The sequence below is a fragment of the Xiphophorus couchianus genome, chromosome 23, assembly GCF_001444195.1.
Source record: "Xiphophorus couchianus chromosome 23, X_couchianus-1.0, whole genome shotgun sequence".
Classification (NCBI taxonomy): domain Eukaryota; kingdom Metazoa; phylum Chordata; class Actinopteri; order Cyprinodontiformes; family Poeciliidae; genus Xiphophorus; species Xiphophorus couchianus.
This window is the reverse complement of record NC_040250.1, coordinates 24,582,589-24,597,874: the sequence shown is the minus strand read 5'-3', so window position 1 is coordinate 24,597,874 and position 15,286 is coordinate 24,582,589. Positions and strand designations below refer to the sequence as shown.

At 40.6% G+C, this 15,286-nt stretch overlaps 2 protein-coding genes across 2 annotated transcripts; both read right to left on the bottom strand.

Moving 5' to 3' along the window:
- Window positions 1-1,506: 1,506 nt before the first annotated feature.
- Window positions 1,507-4,502, bottom strand: LOC114138769 (c-Myc-binding protein-like). The gene is made up of 5 exons (XM_028008189.1): window positions 4,287-4,502; window positions 4,073-4,145; window positions 3,540-3,588; window positions 3,294-3,423; window positions 1,507-2,850 (listed from the first exon to the last, which is right to left on the bottom strand). The coding sequence occupies exons 1-5, from the start codon at window positions 4,299-4,301 to the stop codon at window positions 2,776-2,778; spliced, it is 342 nt and encodes a 113-aa protein (XP_027863990.1). The 5' UTR covers window positions 4,302-4,502; the 3' UTR covers window positions 1,507-2,775.
- A 3,556-nt stretch (window positions 4,503-8,058) lies between these two features.
- On the bottom strand, window positions 8,059-11,626 carry cysltr1 (cysteinyl leukotriene receptor 1). The gene is made up of 2 exons (XM_028009843.1): window positions 11,174-11,626; window positions 8,059-9,617 (listed from the first exon to the last, which is right to left on the bottom strand). Exon 2 carries the CDS (start codon window positions 9,556-9,558, stop codon window positions 8,443-8,445), a length of 1,116 nt encoding a protein of 371 aa, XP_027865644.1. The 5' UTR covers window positions 9,559-9,617; window positions 11,174-11,626; the 3' UTR covers window positions 8,059-8,442.
- Window positions 11,627-15,286: the final 3,660 nt, after the last annotated feature.

Genomic DNA, 15,286 nt, shown 5'->3' with positions numbered 1-15,286 from the left:
CAACCTCTGACAACCAGCCACGCAAGATGGGTGGCATCAACTAACTCGCTCATTCTTTGGTAAGCTAGAAACACTCTGTTGAATAACTTGCACAGCAGCAGTTTCAGGTTTCGCCATGTGCCTCATAACAGCTTAAAAGTAAAAAAAACAACAACAGAGCGGAGCGTGGGGAGAAAATGTGGATCAAACGGGAAACGTCACATCACCAGTTTGACAGTATTTCAGATATTTAAAGCAAAAGAAACCTAATCAATATTTATCGATAGACTGATTGCGACTGATAGTTTTAAGCCATTTTGCCCAGCCCTATGTTGAAATGTTAATAAACTCACCGACACTGAGTATGTTCATGACCAGCTGTCATTCATGCAGATGTATGCATACAGGTATGCATGTATTTCTGCATACACCTGCATAAATTATGGTTTCAACTTGATTTTGTAATAACTACGTTGATCCTTAGCTTCCTGGCTACACAAACACAAATGGTGTTTATTGAAAACTTGGCTCCTTACCCCCTTACCCATTTAGTTGGTTGGCTGTCTGTTAAACTAGTCCTGTGAGTTTTACTCAACATTTAGTGGAGTCAGATAACAGCAACTTGTAGCCCAGAGGCCTGAACTGAAACCTGATTTGATCAGATTTTCTTCAGGTGTCGTTTGTGGCTCATTTGGGAGGAGTTGTTGCTGGGCTGACTATCGGATACGTCTCCTTCATTGATTTCAATGTGAAGCTGTGTAAAAACCCACTTTTCTGGATTTGCATATTTGGATATGCCGTCTTCCTCATCTTCGCCGTGTTCTGCAACATCTTCATCTCTCCTGCATCATAGCACTGGAGAAGATTTCACCCAGAGTTTTGCTCAGGAGTCTTCTTTTGACTTGTCTTAAAGTCTTTGTGAATATCAACAAATTGTTCATCTTGATACAGTATTGATCCAGATTTTCTAGTTTTAAAGCTTGTATTGTGACTTGGTTTATAATAGGGCCATTTAGTGGTGTCTCATAGAACTGCAAAGACACTAACTGCCTTATTTTTCAGCTGTTGCAGTCAAAGCCACATTGTGAAGAGAGTTTCATTCTGTATCGCACTAGGTGACAAACAACCAAGCAAGGAAGGCTGGACTGGTGCCGTGACAAGCCAGGAGGGTTAAACACTATAGGCAAAACAGAGGTGTTTGGAATATTTAATCAAATCATATTTGATTTTTACCAGATAAGACGTTAAACTTTCTTAATTTCCATATACTGATTTAATGGAAACCATTGTTTGCATCAACATCTCTCGTCCCAGTATGCACAAAACTCCTGTAAATACGAATTATTCTTCACAAGAAGAACTTTTTTTTTCTTTTTGGCCAGGCAGTGTATGTTTGAAATTGAAATTATTTGAAAGTCGCTTTTCGTATTTACTCAGAAACAAATAATGCTCAACAGAGGCACGAGGCAGTTTCTGTACAGATTATCCTTAAACTGAACAGAGAAGAAAACAAATCTGAACACAAAACAATTTAAAACATTTATTGTTTATGAATTTGGTTTGGCTGTTTCAACAAAAACACTGAACATCTGTTAACCTTTACCGTCCAATCTGAACAGGATTGCTATAATGTATGAAAAAACCACCAAAGCTACAGACTGTCTGTCTTTAAACTCAAAGCAGTAAAGACTAGTGAATAAAAAAAATGTTTTTCCCTCTTATAACATAGCTCTAGTTTATTCACAATATGTATCTAAACTTATAAAAGCAAAAGGTCATGACCTATGTGCATCAGTGAGCTGTGAACTTTTCTGGATGGGTTGCGTTCACAAATTTCTAAAAGACATCAAGGATTTTTAAAACCTACTCATTTTTTTTTATGCCTCAAGAAATTAAGCTTTTTATTTTTTCTTAAATTATCAGTAAAAGTAGCAAATAAGCCTTTGAAAAATAATCACTTATCTAGAGGAGATTCACTTTTTGAATTCAAGTCCAAATCAGACTTTTCATGATGTACTGCGTTGAGATGCGGCTGTATCTCTATTTAAGAAGTCTGCAGTACTGGTTTTCTTTTACGGTAAATGTCAATAACTTTTTCAATGACAAACTCAACATGAATCAGTTTTTGTGCAACCCTGTGGAAATCTGAATTAGGAGCTCAGGCCTCAGAAAAATCTGGTATTGGCCACTAAAAGCTGTGCAGTGAGGGTTTCAAAAATTAAACTAGACTTCTGAGCATGTTGGTCAGCAAATAGCAGAACATAACTGTCCACAATGGCAACAACCTTTGTTTCTGGAAACAATGAACCTATTATAGCGCAAGACATACTTGGACCCCGGCCGTCTTCACTTCTGTAGTTTAATGTATTGTTGTTTCTGAATGCATTTTGCATGATCAGTGATAAAAGATCAGGGTTAAAATATTGTAGGACTATTGTAAAGAAATGCAAATTGCCAGCAGAGCTAGAATAATTGTAGGTTTGTTTTCCCCCCCTCATGCCAGTTTCAGACCACAGGCTGCATAAATCCAACAAATTAAACGATGTTACTTCCCTACACAATGAACACGTGATCGCATTTCGAGGCTGAACCCTCAGGAAAGATACATACAAACATATACAGAATAAGTTAGAATATAAGAAAACTATAAAGTTAACATTTAGAGATAAACGTCGCAGCCACATAAAACATTCGACTTTCACCTTTTACAGTGTCGTCCGATCTTTAAATTCAAACTGACAGCAGCATAAACAAACAAAACGTCTATCGAAACAAAGACCAGTTTGTTGTTGAGCTCTAGTTGGCAGCGGCGCCATCTTCTGGAGCTTCTGGTTCATCGTCTTCTGGAGCGTCTGGTTCATACTGCTGCAGCTAGGAAGACGTCCCCAAAAACACTGCTATTAGCTTTGATTTCATTTGAACAATTACTGGTTTTTCATAATGAGAATCATTAGAATAAAAGAAAACATCCCACCGAAAGGCATCAACGCAAACAAAAAACATGCAAATAATCCTGACACTCTATCCTTATCAAAACTGGGCCAGTGATGGGAGGAGGTTCTATAAGGGAGTTTTATTTTATTGATTACACCAATGTTGGTTCTGAAATCCATTTTATTCACTTATAAAGTCAATAAAAGATTTTTTTTAAAAAGCTATGAAAAAATAAAACTACTGATAGAAACCAGCAAAATGTCATTTGCACATAAAAACCATGACGGATGAACCGTATTGATTGGAGTAAAACGTACATTTCACTGACTATTCAGAGCAATTATACAGAATTACATTAGAATAAAAAGAAGCAAACATGCCTTTGCTTTGAGGTCTTTGTTTTCCTCCTCCAGACATTCACACCTCTGTCTCAGGTCGTTCGCCTCCTGCTGCAGAGCCTGTGTGTGTGGTGCAGTCAGGGTCATGGCACCAAGACGCTCCTTCACATATCTGGAAGGAGTTAGTTCAAGGATCCACAGCCAGTGAGTGCTCAACGAAAACTTAAAATCATCACCTTTGATGGCTGCACCAACAAATCAAACATGGTGGCAAAACGAGAAGGATACTCCAGAGCCTGGGCAGGCTTCTCTTGTTGCTCATACAGAGACACAAAAACTAAAAAGGAGCAGAAAGAGGTTACAACATATATCTCTTTTTCTTGGAAGACACGTTTATCTCACGTCTTCATTTAGGAAAGGAAAAAGGCGAATATAAGAAGTCAGTTATACCTGTGTTATTCTAGTAAGTGCGAGGCAAATACGCATCATCTAAGAAATAGATACTTGAAAACTGGTAGTAAATTCAGGACGTTTTAATAAATGCTATGAAATTTGAACTTTGCAATCAATTTCACATACTTTAAAAGCAGTACAAGATTTTTTTTAATTTGAAGCTATATCACGTTATCATTTTTATTCTTTTTTTTTTTTTTTTTGCCTATAAAACCGTGACGCTTGAATGTGTACTTAAACAGTGAGAATTTCACATCGGCTTCCATGAATTGCAGAAGAAGAAGAGCGTCTTGTCTTGCGACTCCATCGTAAAAACCCAGGAGTTTACAGCCTTTCTAGTGCAAATAAAAAAAACATAAGCGACCCACGGGTGGTGAGACTGTCCACAACTCCACTTCTTTCCAAATATCTCCTGAAATGTTCTCTGTCGGCGGGAGAGACCTGTGGGAAGAAAACCGCGGTGGTTTAACAGATGATTTTCCTCTGCAGCCTCCGGGCGGCTAACAGCGCAGCTAAGCCTGCAGGATCTCCAACCGATCTCCTTTACGCGGAGAAACAGAGAGCGACATGAAAAACACTCACTCTGCGACGCGCCATGGCGACACGAAGCTGCGAAACGGACCGAATGCGGAGCGGAGATATTTGCTCTACCGGTTTATGTCTGCTTTAGTTAGACGGTTTATGTATACCGAATGGAAAACGGGTCCAGTTAAAAGGCGGGACCAGGAGCAGCTTCTTTTTTTTTTTCCAGCTAAGAGGAAACCCGTGTTTTCAAGAGGGTCATTTAATATTGACTTCCTGTTGTCATAACAAGACAGTACCTGAGTGAAGTTGGCCCCCCCACCTTCTTCAAATTAGACAAAATTGGTGTCAATCAACTCGGCTACGTTTGTGCTGGTTTGTGCAGCAAAAATTTTCGTTTGTGCTGCTATCATTTTAAAGATATTAAGAGGGCTGGTTGACCTTTGATGACCTCTAAAACATTTCTTAATATCTTTAAAATGATAGCAGCACAAAGGAAAATCTTTGCTGCACAATCCAGCACAAACGTAGCCGAGTTGATTGACACCAATTTTGTCTAATTTGAAGAAGGTGGGGGGGCCAACTTCACTCAGGTCAAGACAGTGTATAGCGTCTGGTGACAAACACAACTGTGTTTAGATATATTAGATATATTGGATATATTTAGATATATTAGCGGAAGCGGCCGTTGTTGGGTCAAAATGTTTATTCAGCACCAGGCGCCCGACGGCTCCGGGGAGTCGGACTGGTTCCCCATAGATTTGGGTTCTGGTGAAGAGGAGCCCGGTGTTATACAGAGCTGTGTTATGCCGAGAATTGCGTGCCCCGTCGCGGGAGCGCGCATCGCTCTAAACTCTCGCATATTGATGAGAAAATGAAATATGACCGAAACTTTTGAAGATATTCGTAACATTATCGCGTTTCTTAACCGTGTAAGCCATAAAACGGTGGCTTTTATTTCGCGGATTAATTGAAATAAATACGGTTTTTATAGCTTTATTGCAGGGGTCTCAAACTCAATTTACCCGGGGGCCGCTGGAGGTAGAGTCTGGGTGAGGCTGGGCCGCATTCACACACACTGTCTCCTCAGCCGAACCTTTCTGATTGGCTATTACCATATTTGGCCGTAGTCAGGCGCTGTAACAGCCGTAATTGTGTAGTGTCTCTTTAAGATACTCTAGTATTGCTAATGATGTCAGAAGTATGCGCCACGGCTTCTCTGTAGAGAGCGTGGGAGAAACGTGCTAGACGGACATGTTAGCTCCCTAACTTAAACACAACCCAAGCATTACAGCGCCTAACCTTAATTATGTTACACTGATCAGCAACTTCCGGGTCTAGACTGGTTGCTGAAGCACGTGAAGCGGGAGTGGCCGCGGAAATTGCGCATGTACCGCATGCAAATAATGACAAATAGAAAATGCAAATAGGCCCGGCCGATGTCCCGCCCCCGAGAGCAATATACTCCACCGTGATTGGTAAGTTCGTTCAGCTCCGCACACAACACTGAAAAGTGCCAATTATATCAAACTCGCGGGCCGCACTAACATTAAACTTTCATATTAAAGCGGGGGCCACAAACTATCGTCCCGAGGGCCGCAGTTGGCCCGCGGGCCGCGAGTTTGAGACCCCTGCTTTATTGAGACATATGAGTCGAACGTTTTTCAGTGAGTGTCTGATGAAAATGTTCTCCGCAGATAGTTTGAAATTCCCGATTTTTTTTTTAACACCATAATAGCTTAAAGCATTACAAAGCAGAAGCCCGTTGTGTAGAATATTTTATATCATCCTTTACTGTCTAGTCTATTAATGTAGGGGGGATGCATTTTAATTTCTGAGCCAGCCAATATTTGTCTATTGTCCTGTTGATATGAAACTTACAGAAGTAGCTCAGAGAACAAGTGTCATTACGTAGAAAAGGTAAAATCCCTCTTAACTCTTTATTTCTCCATGTTAGCAGGGGATGCATTTTTTGGCAATATGGATTTTGTTCCTGCCGATATCTGCATGCCCCCTCTGTTTTCCTCAAATATCATCCTATTGATGTGAAACTCATACCAGTAGCTAAGAGGGTAAGTGTAATTATGTAGAAAAGGTAAAATCCCTCTTGACTCTTTATTTTTTCAAGCTAGGAGGGGGATGCATTTTTTGGCAATATGGAATTTGAGCCTGCCGATATTTGCATGCCATACCTATTTTCCCCAAATATCATCCTATTGATATAAAACTCATACCAGCAGTTAAGGGAACAAATGTGATTATGTAGACAGTTAAAACATAGGTGTGTTTGCGCTTAAAGTAAGTGCTGTTTAAATATATATATATACATATATATACATATGAAACCATATCTTGCTGGATGGCATGTTATACTGTTTCACATTTCCACATTGACACTTTCATCCCTTTGCTTCTCATAAATGTCCTTGTTGAGAGGATAAAATGTTAAATTAACATTCTAGTTATCCAATTATGACATTTTTTATTATAATAAACAATAATTGTTCTTGTTTTTCTCACCTTGTTGCTTCCAAGCACCTCTTCACATCTTTTTGGGACTCTCCAAGTGAGTTAAGGAAACCTATTGTTATGAATATTCTTTTGTTGAAATTAATAAAAAAAGTGATTTAATTTTTATGTTAAACGAAAATAAAAAATGCTTGTGCATGCTTTACATTTAGCAAGGTTGCATTGTCAGATTTATTTCCTTCGGTATCCTTGCAATAGCGATAATAAAGAAATAACATTTTCTACATAATCACATTTGTTCCCATAACTGCTGGTATAAGTTTCATATCAATAGGATGATATATGACAAAAATAGAGGGGGCATGCAGATATCGGCAGGCTAATGATAGGCTTTGCCATAAAATGCATCCCCTGCTAAAATGGAGAAATAAAGAGTTAAGAGTGAAGTAATGTTTTCTACATAATCAAACTTGTTCTATGAACTGCTGGTATGAGTTTCACATCAATAGGATGATATTTGAGTTCAGTCACTCTCACGGCCTGTTGCTTATTTACCTTCCAGACACCAGAGCGGTGTCGGTTGTGTCATCTGAGCCAAGACAACGAAGTCGCAAGCAAAACCTCTTTCAGTTAAAGGTTCCCTTCCAAACCCTGTTATTAGTTTTAACAGCGTTTCTGTTGCAACGACGTGGTGAAGTGAGATGAGATAAATACATGAGATGAAATGGTGTCATGTGATGGATTTCTAATGGGACGTAATAAGAAAATAAAGTAGGAAAAGAAAAAGAAAATAGTTGCTACGTTTTGGATCAAGATCAATTTGCATCGCCCCATGGAGGTACTGCTTCATGTTAACTTTGAAAAGCATTAATTGAGATTGTTTTTGAAAAATTATTTTGTCACTATCTGCTGTAGAGAAAGTGGTTTCAAGACTCAGTTGAAGAATGTCAGCCAGTCGTTTCTGTTTTGGTTTAGTCAGGGGTTCTCTCATCTGCCTTTTCACAAATAAATGGAAATTGGGTGTAATTAAACATTCCAGACAGTCGATCAGTTTTATGATCGATTTATCAATTGACGACTAAAAAGGTTATTGTGGATTTTTTTGTTGTTGTGCTTTTTAAAGTGAGGTTCAGAGGTTAATAGTTCCCTAATCTGTAGCAGAATGTCATGTAATCCTGAGCTCCTTGAAGGGTGAATAAGTCATTACTGTAGTACTGGAAGTTTAACAAGCTGGTAAGATCTTATCAAAATAAAAGCACTTTAAAAGTTGAAATAAACTAAGGCAGCTTCAAAAGCTTTGAGAACATTTCTAAACTGGCAAGCGCTGAATGTAAACACTGCAGTGGAAGAAACTGGACAGAAATATTTGTTTATCCACATGATTTATTGTCTTGACGTTGTGTTTACGTCCACAGCATTTCACAAAGACGGCACATGTCCTTCATAAGAAACGAGACACATTCATGACACTCAGGGTCCAAAAAACATCTGTTAAAACGTTATCCAGGACACATTCCTACAGCGATATGATCATACACTAACCTATGAAGTACAATAGGTTGCTGTTTACTGTTCGTGTGATATTATATTACTCATTTAAATAAGCAGTCTTTTGAAAAATAAATATCCATTTCAATGAAACCTGTCTTCATTAGTCTTATAACTTACTGAACGTTTAATACTCATGCTGCAGCAACATTTGTAAAAAAAAAAAAAAAATTAGTTTTTTTTTCCTTTCATGTTTCCTTTATATGTTGCTTTCATTCCCTGCTTTAACCAAAGATCCTCTGCTTGTTCGAAGATCTGCCAGGCATGCCGGAGTTAAGCCTTCGACCTGGTTCTGGTTCTCCCCGGACTCTGAGCTCACGATCTGCTTCATCTTGGACGGGCGACGCATGGCGCTGTTTTTCATCGTGTTGCGCAAGGAGGACAGGCGACTGCGGAAGCTCTCTCCGGAGAAGAAGTACAGCATGGGGTCAAAGCACGAGTTGCAGGCGGCCAGGCACAGGGTCACCACCACGGACTTATGCATGAAGCTCTTGTCTTCGCAGGTCATCGCCGTGGAAAGCAGACTCAGGTGGATGGTGCGCTGTATGTGGTACGGCATGAAGCTGACCAGGAAGGTCAGCAGGACGATGACGATCATCCTGATGGCTTTCGAAGCCGAGCTCTTCTGTCGACGGGCAGCCGGGTTGCGAGAAAGCAGAGTGCGGACTATTCCGGCGTAGCAGATTAGTATAACCAGGAAGGGCAGGATGAACCCCAGCACTAGAGCAAAGTAGTTCAGCGCCTGCAGCTTGGGTAGACGTTCACTATTGTATTCCGGTGGCTCGAAGCATTTGGTTTTGTTTGACTTTGGGTCGAAGGATTGACCAGTCATGAGAAAAGGCGAAGATGCGAAACTGCTGAAGACCCATATCCCCAGACACACAAAGCGAGCGCGGTTCACCGTGGCCATCCCCAAGTTCTTCACGGGATAAACTATAGCCAGGAACCGCGTGACGGACATGGCGGTCATGAAGTAAATGCTGCAGTAGAGGTTCACGTAGAGGAAGTAGGAGCTGATGCGGCAGAGGAAATCCCCTTGCTCCCACTGACCTTTTCGGACATAGTAGAGGACCCGCAGAGGCAGAGTCATCACGCACAGCAGGTCAGACATGGCCAAGTTCATCATGTAGACGTGAAAGGGCGTGATCTGGCGGTACGTTTTGATCAGCACGATTAGGGCGAAGCCGTTCCCCACAAACCCCAGCACCGTGATGAGGGAGTACGACGTGGAGTAGACCTGGTTACGGAAGTCGTCGATGGGGTGGCATTCTCCGGTTCTGTTGCCCACGCCGTCTGTCTCGTTCGCGTACGCCATGTCTGGTCGCAGCTTGCCGAGGCCGAGGGGAAGACCGCGGGATAAAACTCTGCAAAAATCTGTGAGCGAAACACACAGGGGGAGAAGATACATACATTATGAGAAGCTGTTCTGATGAGATAGGTTGATTTAGATTTGACCTATTTTGAGCAGCTGTGCATGCTCTGGAGGGAACCGAGAGCGCAGATAAGCATTTTTAAGACCGTCGTCCTGTCACGTGACAAGAGATTTTATCAAAGCAGGAAAGGTGAAATTACTAATATCTGCCGCTGCTGTGCAGGTTTTGACAAACGCAGTCCTGTCAGTCATAAGAAATAGGCAAAAAGCAAAACTGCTCTCTGAAACCAACACCATCACTGGTGATAAAATGACCTGCAAACAAGCACGCAGACTAGTTGATGGAAGGTTTTATTCATGTGCTTATGATATTATTACGTGCTTCAGGGAAGCCAAATTCTTGACTTGACTATTATAGTTTTAAATGGTGTTAAGGCTTTGTTGAGCATTGTTGTTCAACAAAGGACTGCGGTTCTACAAGCAGTCCGTGTAAAGTTGCATAATTGTGGTTTACATATAGGAAGAGGCCTCTTCTGTGCTTCATCTACAAATATTTTCAGTGTATAAAAAAACGTTAAAATGAGAACAAACCTTCAGTTAGATACTTTGGCGTTTTGTTTTTTTATCCGTCTATCAGAAAGACTCCAATTAGTTGTTTCTGTTGAAATGCTGAAGATGAAATAGTTTGAGGACTTCCTAAAAGTCTGTAAAAAATTTTATATATTATTTCAATTAACAGGGCAGTTTTAAGTTTTTTTTTACACCTGTTGTCTCCTGATTAGGGGATTAGGATTTGATCTCCGGTCCTTATTGTTTGCTGAAATGTCTTAAATAAACGTATTAATGAAAAAGTGAAGTACATCAGTTTCTAGTATTTTATTATTTTCTGGATTCTCAGACATCACTTTATCTGCTGCCGATGTTTTTAAACCCGCCGCTTCTTCTTTCGTCTTCCTCTTTTCCTTATCTAGGAGTGACACTCCACATTATGCTCAGATATGCTAAGTAAGTCATTGAGTAAACAATGGTTGATCAATTTCCCGGCACCATTTCAGTGGGCCGTTTCCTGTCATTTTGAAGGTGTTAAGAAAACAATGGTACGTATTGACAACGGTGGGGGAAAATAAGTGGCTAAATTGTGAAAAAGTATATTTTTAAATAGCTTTTTTTTTTTTTTTCTAACAATGCACCAGTTTTTAAGTCGAGTTGCTACATTTTCTGTCCTCCAGGTATTTGAAAATGCACAAAATTCACACATCCTGGGAAAAATCTAATAAGAATGAAGAAAACCATCTGGAAATATGAATTAAATGTAAGGAAAAGTAATTTATCTGAACTTTTTTTCATGCATATTATCTGACCGTCTCAATTACAGCTTTTACATTCAAGTTCATATGTTATGCATGCGCTAAAATGCAAACATTGTAAAAGGACAAAACAAGCAAACGCCGTACGCTTAAGCAAACACTCCTGGTCAAGTCAAGAAGGCAGAAAGTAAAAACAGCCAAACAAAAACTTTCTCCTTCATCAAATAGGGCTTCAGAAAGGTCGTCCTTACCACCAACTTTCCAACTTTCTGTCCCGTTAAAGCAGGTCCAGGTGGTGCCGCTTCAGAGAGTCCCCTCCACCGCTTCGCCTCATCAGCTGCGGAAGGATGAAGCTCTCTCTTCCTTCCCTGTCTCTCTCTCTCTCTGTCTCTCTCTCTTCAGGCTGTCAGCTGTTTTATGTGTTTGTCAGCGCAGGACCGGTCTGTCTCCTCGGCTACGCGGCGGAGGAACCCGGTGACATCACAGAAAGCCACAGACAGTGCAGCAAACGCAGAAACAGGTGAAAGTGAGGGGGGGGGGAAGAAGAAGAAGAAGCGCGAGGTGCAGCGGTGCAGAAGGGTTTGGTTTCGGTGACGGCTCTTTCAACTCTCCATCCTGCAGCCGTTTGAATACAGCTTAGTGCCGCTCTGCTTTTTATGCACTTCTTGATGCATCTTGAATCTGCTTCCTGATAATTACCCCCCTCTCTGTCCCTCCCTTCTCTCACCCCCCCAACCACAAACACACACCCTGAATACAGGACATGCAGGATTATGTGCGGCATGAACTCGTTCTCGGTCACATGTTTGCTCTCTCGTATCCAACCTGTTGTAACGGATATCTCCATATTTACAAAGTGGTTTGCAATATAGGCTACAGGCGAGCAGACGTGGCTTTTGACAAGGCGTGCACACGGACGACACAACCGGACTGTGTCGCCATGGAGAGCCAGCGGGTCTGCACTGACGATTAATTTTTATTCATTGCATAATGTGAGAGGAGTGTCTGGCGTGACTACAGTGCCGAGTCTGGACTTGTCGAGATCTGAGGAAACTTGAGCTCACACGATGATGTTTACAGTTATATATACACACACACACAGAGACTTAGGCCAAACCCAGTGATGTGGAGTATTTCCTCCCCGCGTCGGTAATGAGTGTCATTTGCAGTGAGTTGATGGCGTTTGGAAAAGCCGGTTGGAAATGGAGGCACTCGTTCCGGAGGCTGGCGAGGAGGCGGAAGGGCAGCCCGATGACCGTAACTCGATTTTAATCATTCGACACCAGCGACGGAGGCCAAGATAAAACGGCAGTGAAGTCGGCGTGTCAACGCCAGCGAGTCTCAGAGGCTTATGGCTTCACTAGCCTGTGCATTAAGCTCATCTCAAGCGAGTGCACAAAGTGTTTTGACCCCTTCTGCGAGTTGATGAAAGTGCATTTGTACGTTTTTTGAGTAATTCCCTATCGATTCCTCTGAACCTCTTCGTAGTTCGTGAATACACACTCGTGTGCACGCGCAGCGCAGCGTTGGCTTACTGTTTCAACTTTTGCAAAGTGGACTTGCAAACTCTTTGGAATCCTTTAAAAGTCCAATTTTAAATAAAATATTGTAATTCATGTATGCTGAACTTGGCAAATCAGATTTAATAGCGTTCCTCTTTTTCAGTAAATCAATCTAAAATGTATTGGTCCATGGGGAGGTGAACCTTTGTTTTTACTGGTTGGACTGGTGCAACACTCACATTTTTACATTGCAGTTTTACTGTTTGTTCGTTGTTGCTGTTTTTTTAATCACTGCCTGTAAGGCTAATATTGACTTCTAAATTATGAATCAACAATCGATGAAACACGGAGTTCCTTATTTGAAGTTGAATTTTACAAGACGGGCAACTCTTGCGAATAATAATGAAAGGGTTTTAAAGTTCTTCAATGAGACAAAATTAAAATTTAAAAGCCTCTCGCGATAAAATACATGAATGAAATAAAGAGATAGCAGGAAAATCTAAAGGGCGTTTTGTAACGTCCAAGCCATTTTTCTGAAGAATTATTTCAGACTTGAATTTATATTAAAGGGGAGTTACTCTTTTGCGACATTAAATGCGTGATTATTATCTCAGACAACCGATTTACCACTGAAAGGAAGCAGAGAGACACCTGGGTCGAGCATTTCTCCACCGTATGTACTGTGTTTTATAAATGCATAGTCAAAGTATCTATTTGAAATGCATTGTTGCCTCCCCGCCCTCTCTAAAGTAAATGCAGTGCACCATATTATTGACTTGACCGTGTAGCCAGGGAGATCTGGTCAAACTGTCTTCATGAGCGGCGCTGGGGAGCCGTGGGGTCTGTAAGTGGCTCGTTTACGTACACTTACGTTACGTAACGTTACGTTACGTTACAAAGGCAGCCGTTAGGTCGAGAGTGCGCGCTCCTCGTCCTCGTGCGCGCACGAGGACGAGGAGCTACAGCTTTGTAAATCGTCACCAGCTTCACTCAGCTTTCCTAGCTAGGTTTTTTTTTTTTGTCAAAAATGGGGATGTTTTTTACGCCAAAAAACCCAAAACACTTCATTTTAAGGAGGCGACGAAATTATTGTTTGTTCACAGAAATATGAGCTCAGATTGGTAGCGCAAATATAGCGCCAGGATGGAGGGAGCCGCTTTAGCAGAGCGGTTTTTGAGCAAAACTGGTCTGTTTCGGAGCATTTGTAAGGATTTTCAAACAGGTTAGGTCTTTGCTTTTCCACATTTCCTCCTCACTCGCACTTCATTCACTGTTTATCTTACTGGCGTAGCCTAGCCTAGCCTAGCCTAGCATAGCCTAGCCTACTCACCTGTCTGACTGCAGCACACACCTGAACCCGCTGGACCACGGCTAATCTGAGTGACTGTAAAAAATACCAAGTATTTATTAATTTTTGTCTAGTTTCTGGTTCAAACCAGAAACTACACTTGTGTACACATTTAGTACACTTGAAATTAGACAAAACTAACTTACAAGTAAAACTTCAGCAAGATACCAGAGTCAGTAATTCCTTAATATTCACATTAAAAATACTAGTTCTACTGGCAGATTATTAAACTGATAATGAAACATTTCCCCATGTTATAAGTGAAATAATCTGCCAGTAGAACTAGTATTTCCTTTTTTAAATCAATATTAAGGAGTTACTGAATTAAAACAAGCTCCTGTATCTTGCCGAAAGGTTACTTGTAAGTTAGTTTTGTCTTATTTAAAGTATACTAAGATATTATGCACTAAAAACTAGACAAATAATACTTTGTGGCAATTTGTATTTTTGCAGAGTTTTCACTATTTCTGATTGCTTTAGACCACAACGTGGGGCTAGTAGTGTATGTCTGCTGTTGAACCACTGTGAAATGTTCAGTATTGGAGATGTGTGTTTTTTCTCGTCAAACGACCGATTTGACCTCAGAATTTATTTTGAATGCGCTGCGGAGTAATCAAGCTGTATCTGGATTAAACTGGTTGCACTCTAGATCACTAACTCAGCTAGACTGCAGCTTGGATCAGACTTTGATTAATTACTAGATTGACGAAGGTGTTACACACATTCAAACCCACAGTCTGATTTATGCGTTTCCAGCTCTCAAGAAAGTGTTTTTTTTTTCTTTGACTGAATATCTTCTCAATCAAACCATTTCACACCGGAAACATGCACAGGAAACACAATTCTCACATTTACAGCAGTCAGAAAAACACCCAAGAACTTGCCGCAAATACAGAAGCTGAGATAAAAGTTGAGAAAAAAAAAACCAACGTATTTTGTAATTTCATCAAACAGAGATGAAAGGCTGACTGAGTCGAGTGGAGTTTGCAGAGATGCTGTGGTTACTTTGTGGATCATAATTGCATTGATTTGCAAAATCTAATATTGTGGGTGGGAATTGGAGATACTTAGTGCGCTAAGTGCATTGTACCAACGAGGTTTCTATAAGTGGATTTCTGATGAAAGCCACAGAAACTTGGCTTGTTTAACTTGTCTAATTTAGTTAACTTGCCTCCACACTTCCAAATTATAATTTTAAAAAAAAAATGCTGATATAGTTTAGTGACAAATTGTAGTCAAAATGCACGAAAAGTTAATTTTTCCTGATTTGTGTTGTGGTTGTACATATTATCACCTCTGAGTTTTATCTACAGGGTGTGGAAAATCATTTTTTTGGTAATTTAAAAAGTCCTGGTGTGAAATAGAAGTGATGGAAATGTTGGAACCCAACAACAAGATCTTCTGGTTCTCTGAATGGTTGGGTGTTAGCATGTTAGCATGCGATTTCTGTATCTGCTGCTCATCCAAAATGCTGCTGCTTGAGTCCTGAGCAACGTCAAGATAATACACTGCAG

Coding starts and splice junctions, on each gene's coding strand:
- cysltr1 (XM_028009843.1), bottom strand. CDS start 9,558: ATGGCGTACGCGAACGAGACAGACGGCGTGGGCAACAGAACCGGAGAA.
- LOC114138769 (XM_028008189.1), bottom strand. Junction 3,424..3,539: donor AAGCCTGCCCAGGCTCTGGA/GTATCCTTCTCG, acceptor AACTCCTTCCAG/ATATGTGAAGGAGCGTCTTG. Junction 2,851..3,293: donor ACAAAGACCTCAAAGCAAAG/GCATGTTTGCTT, acceptor ACGTCTTCCTAG/CTGCAGCAGTATGAACCAGA.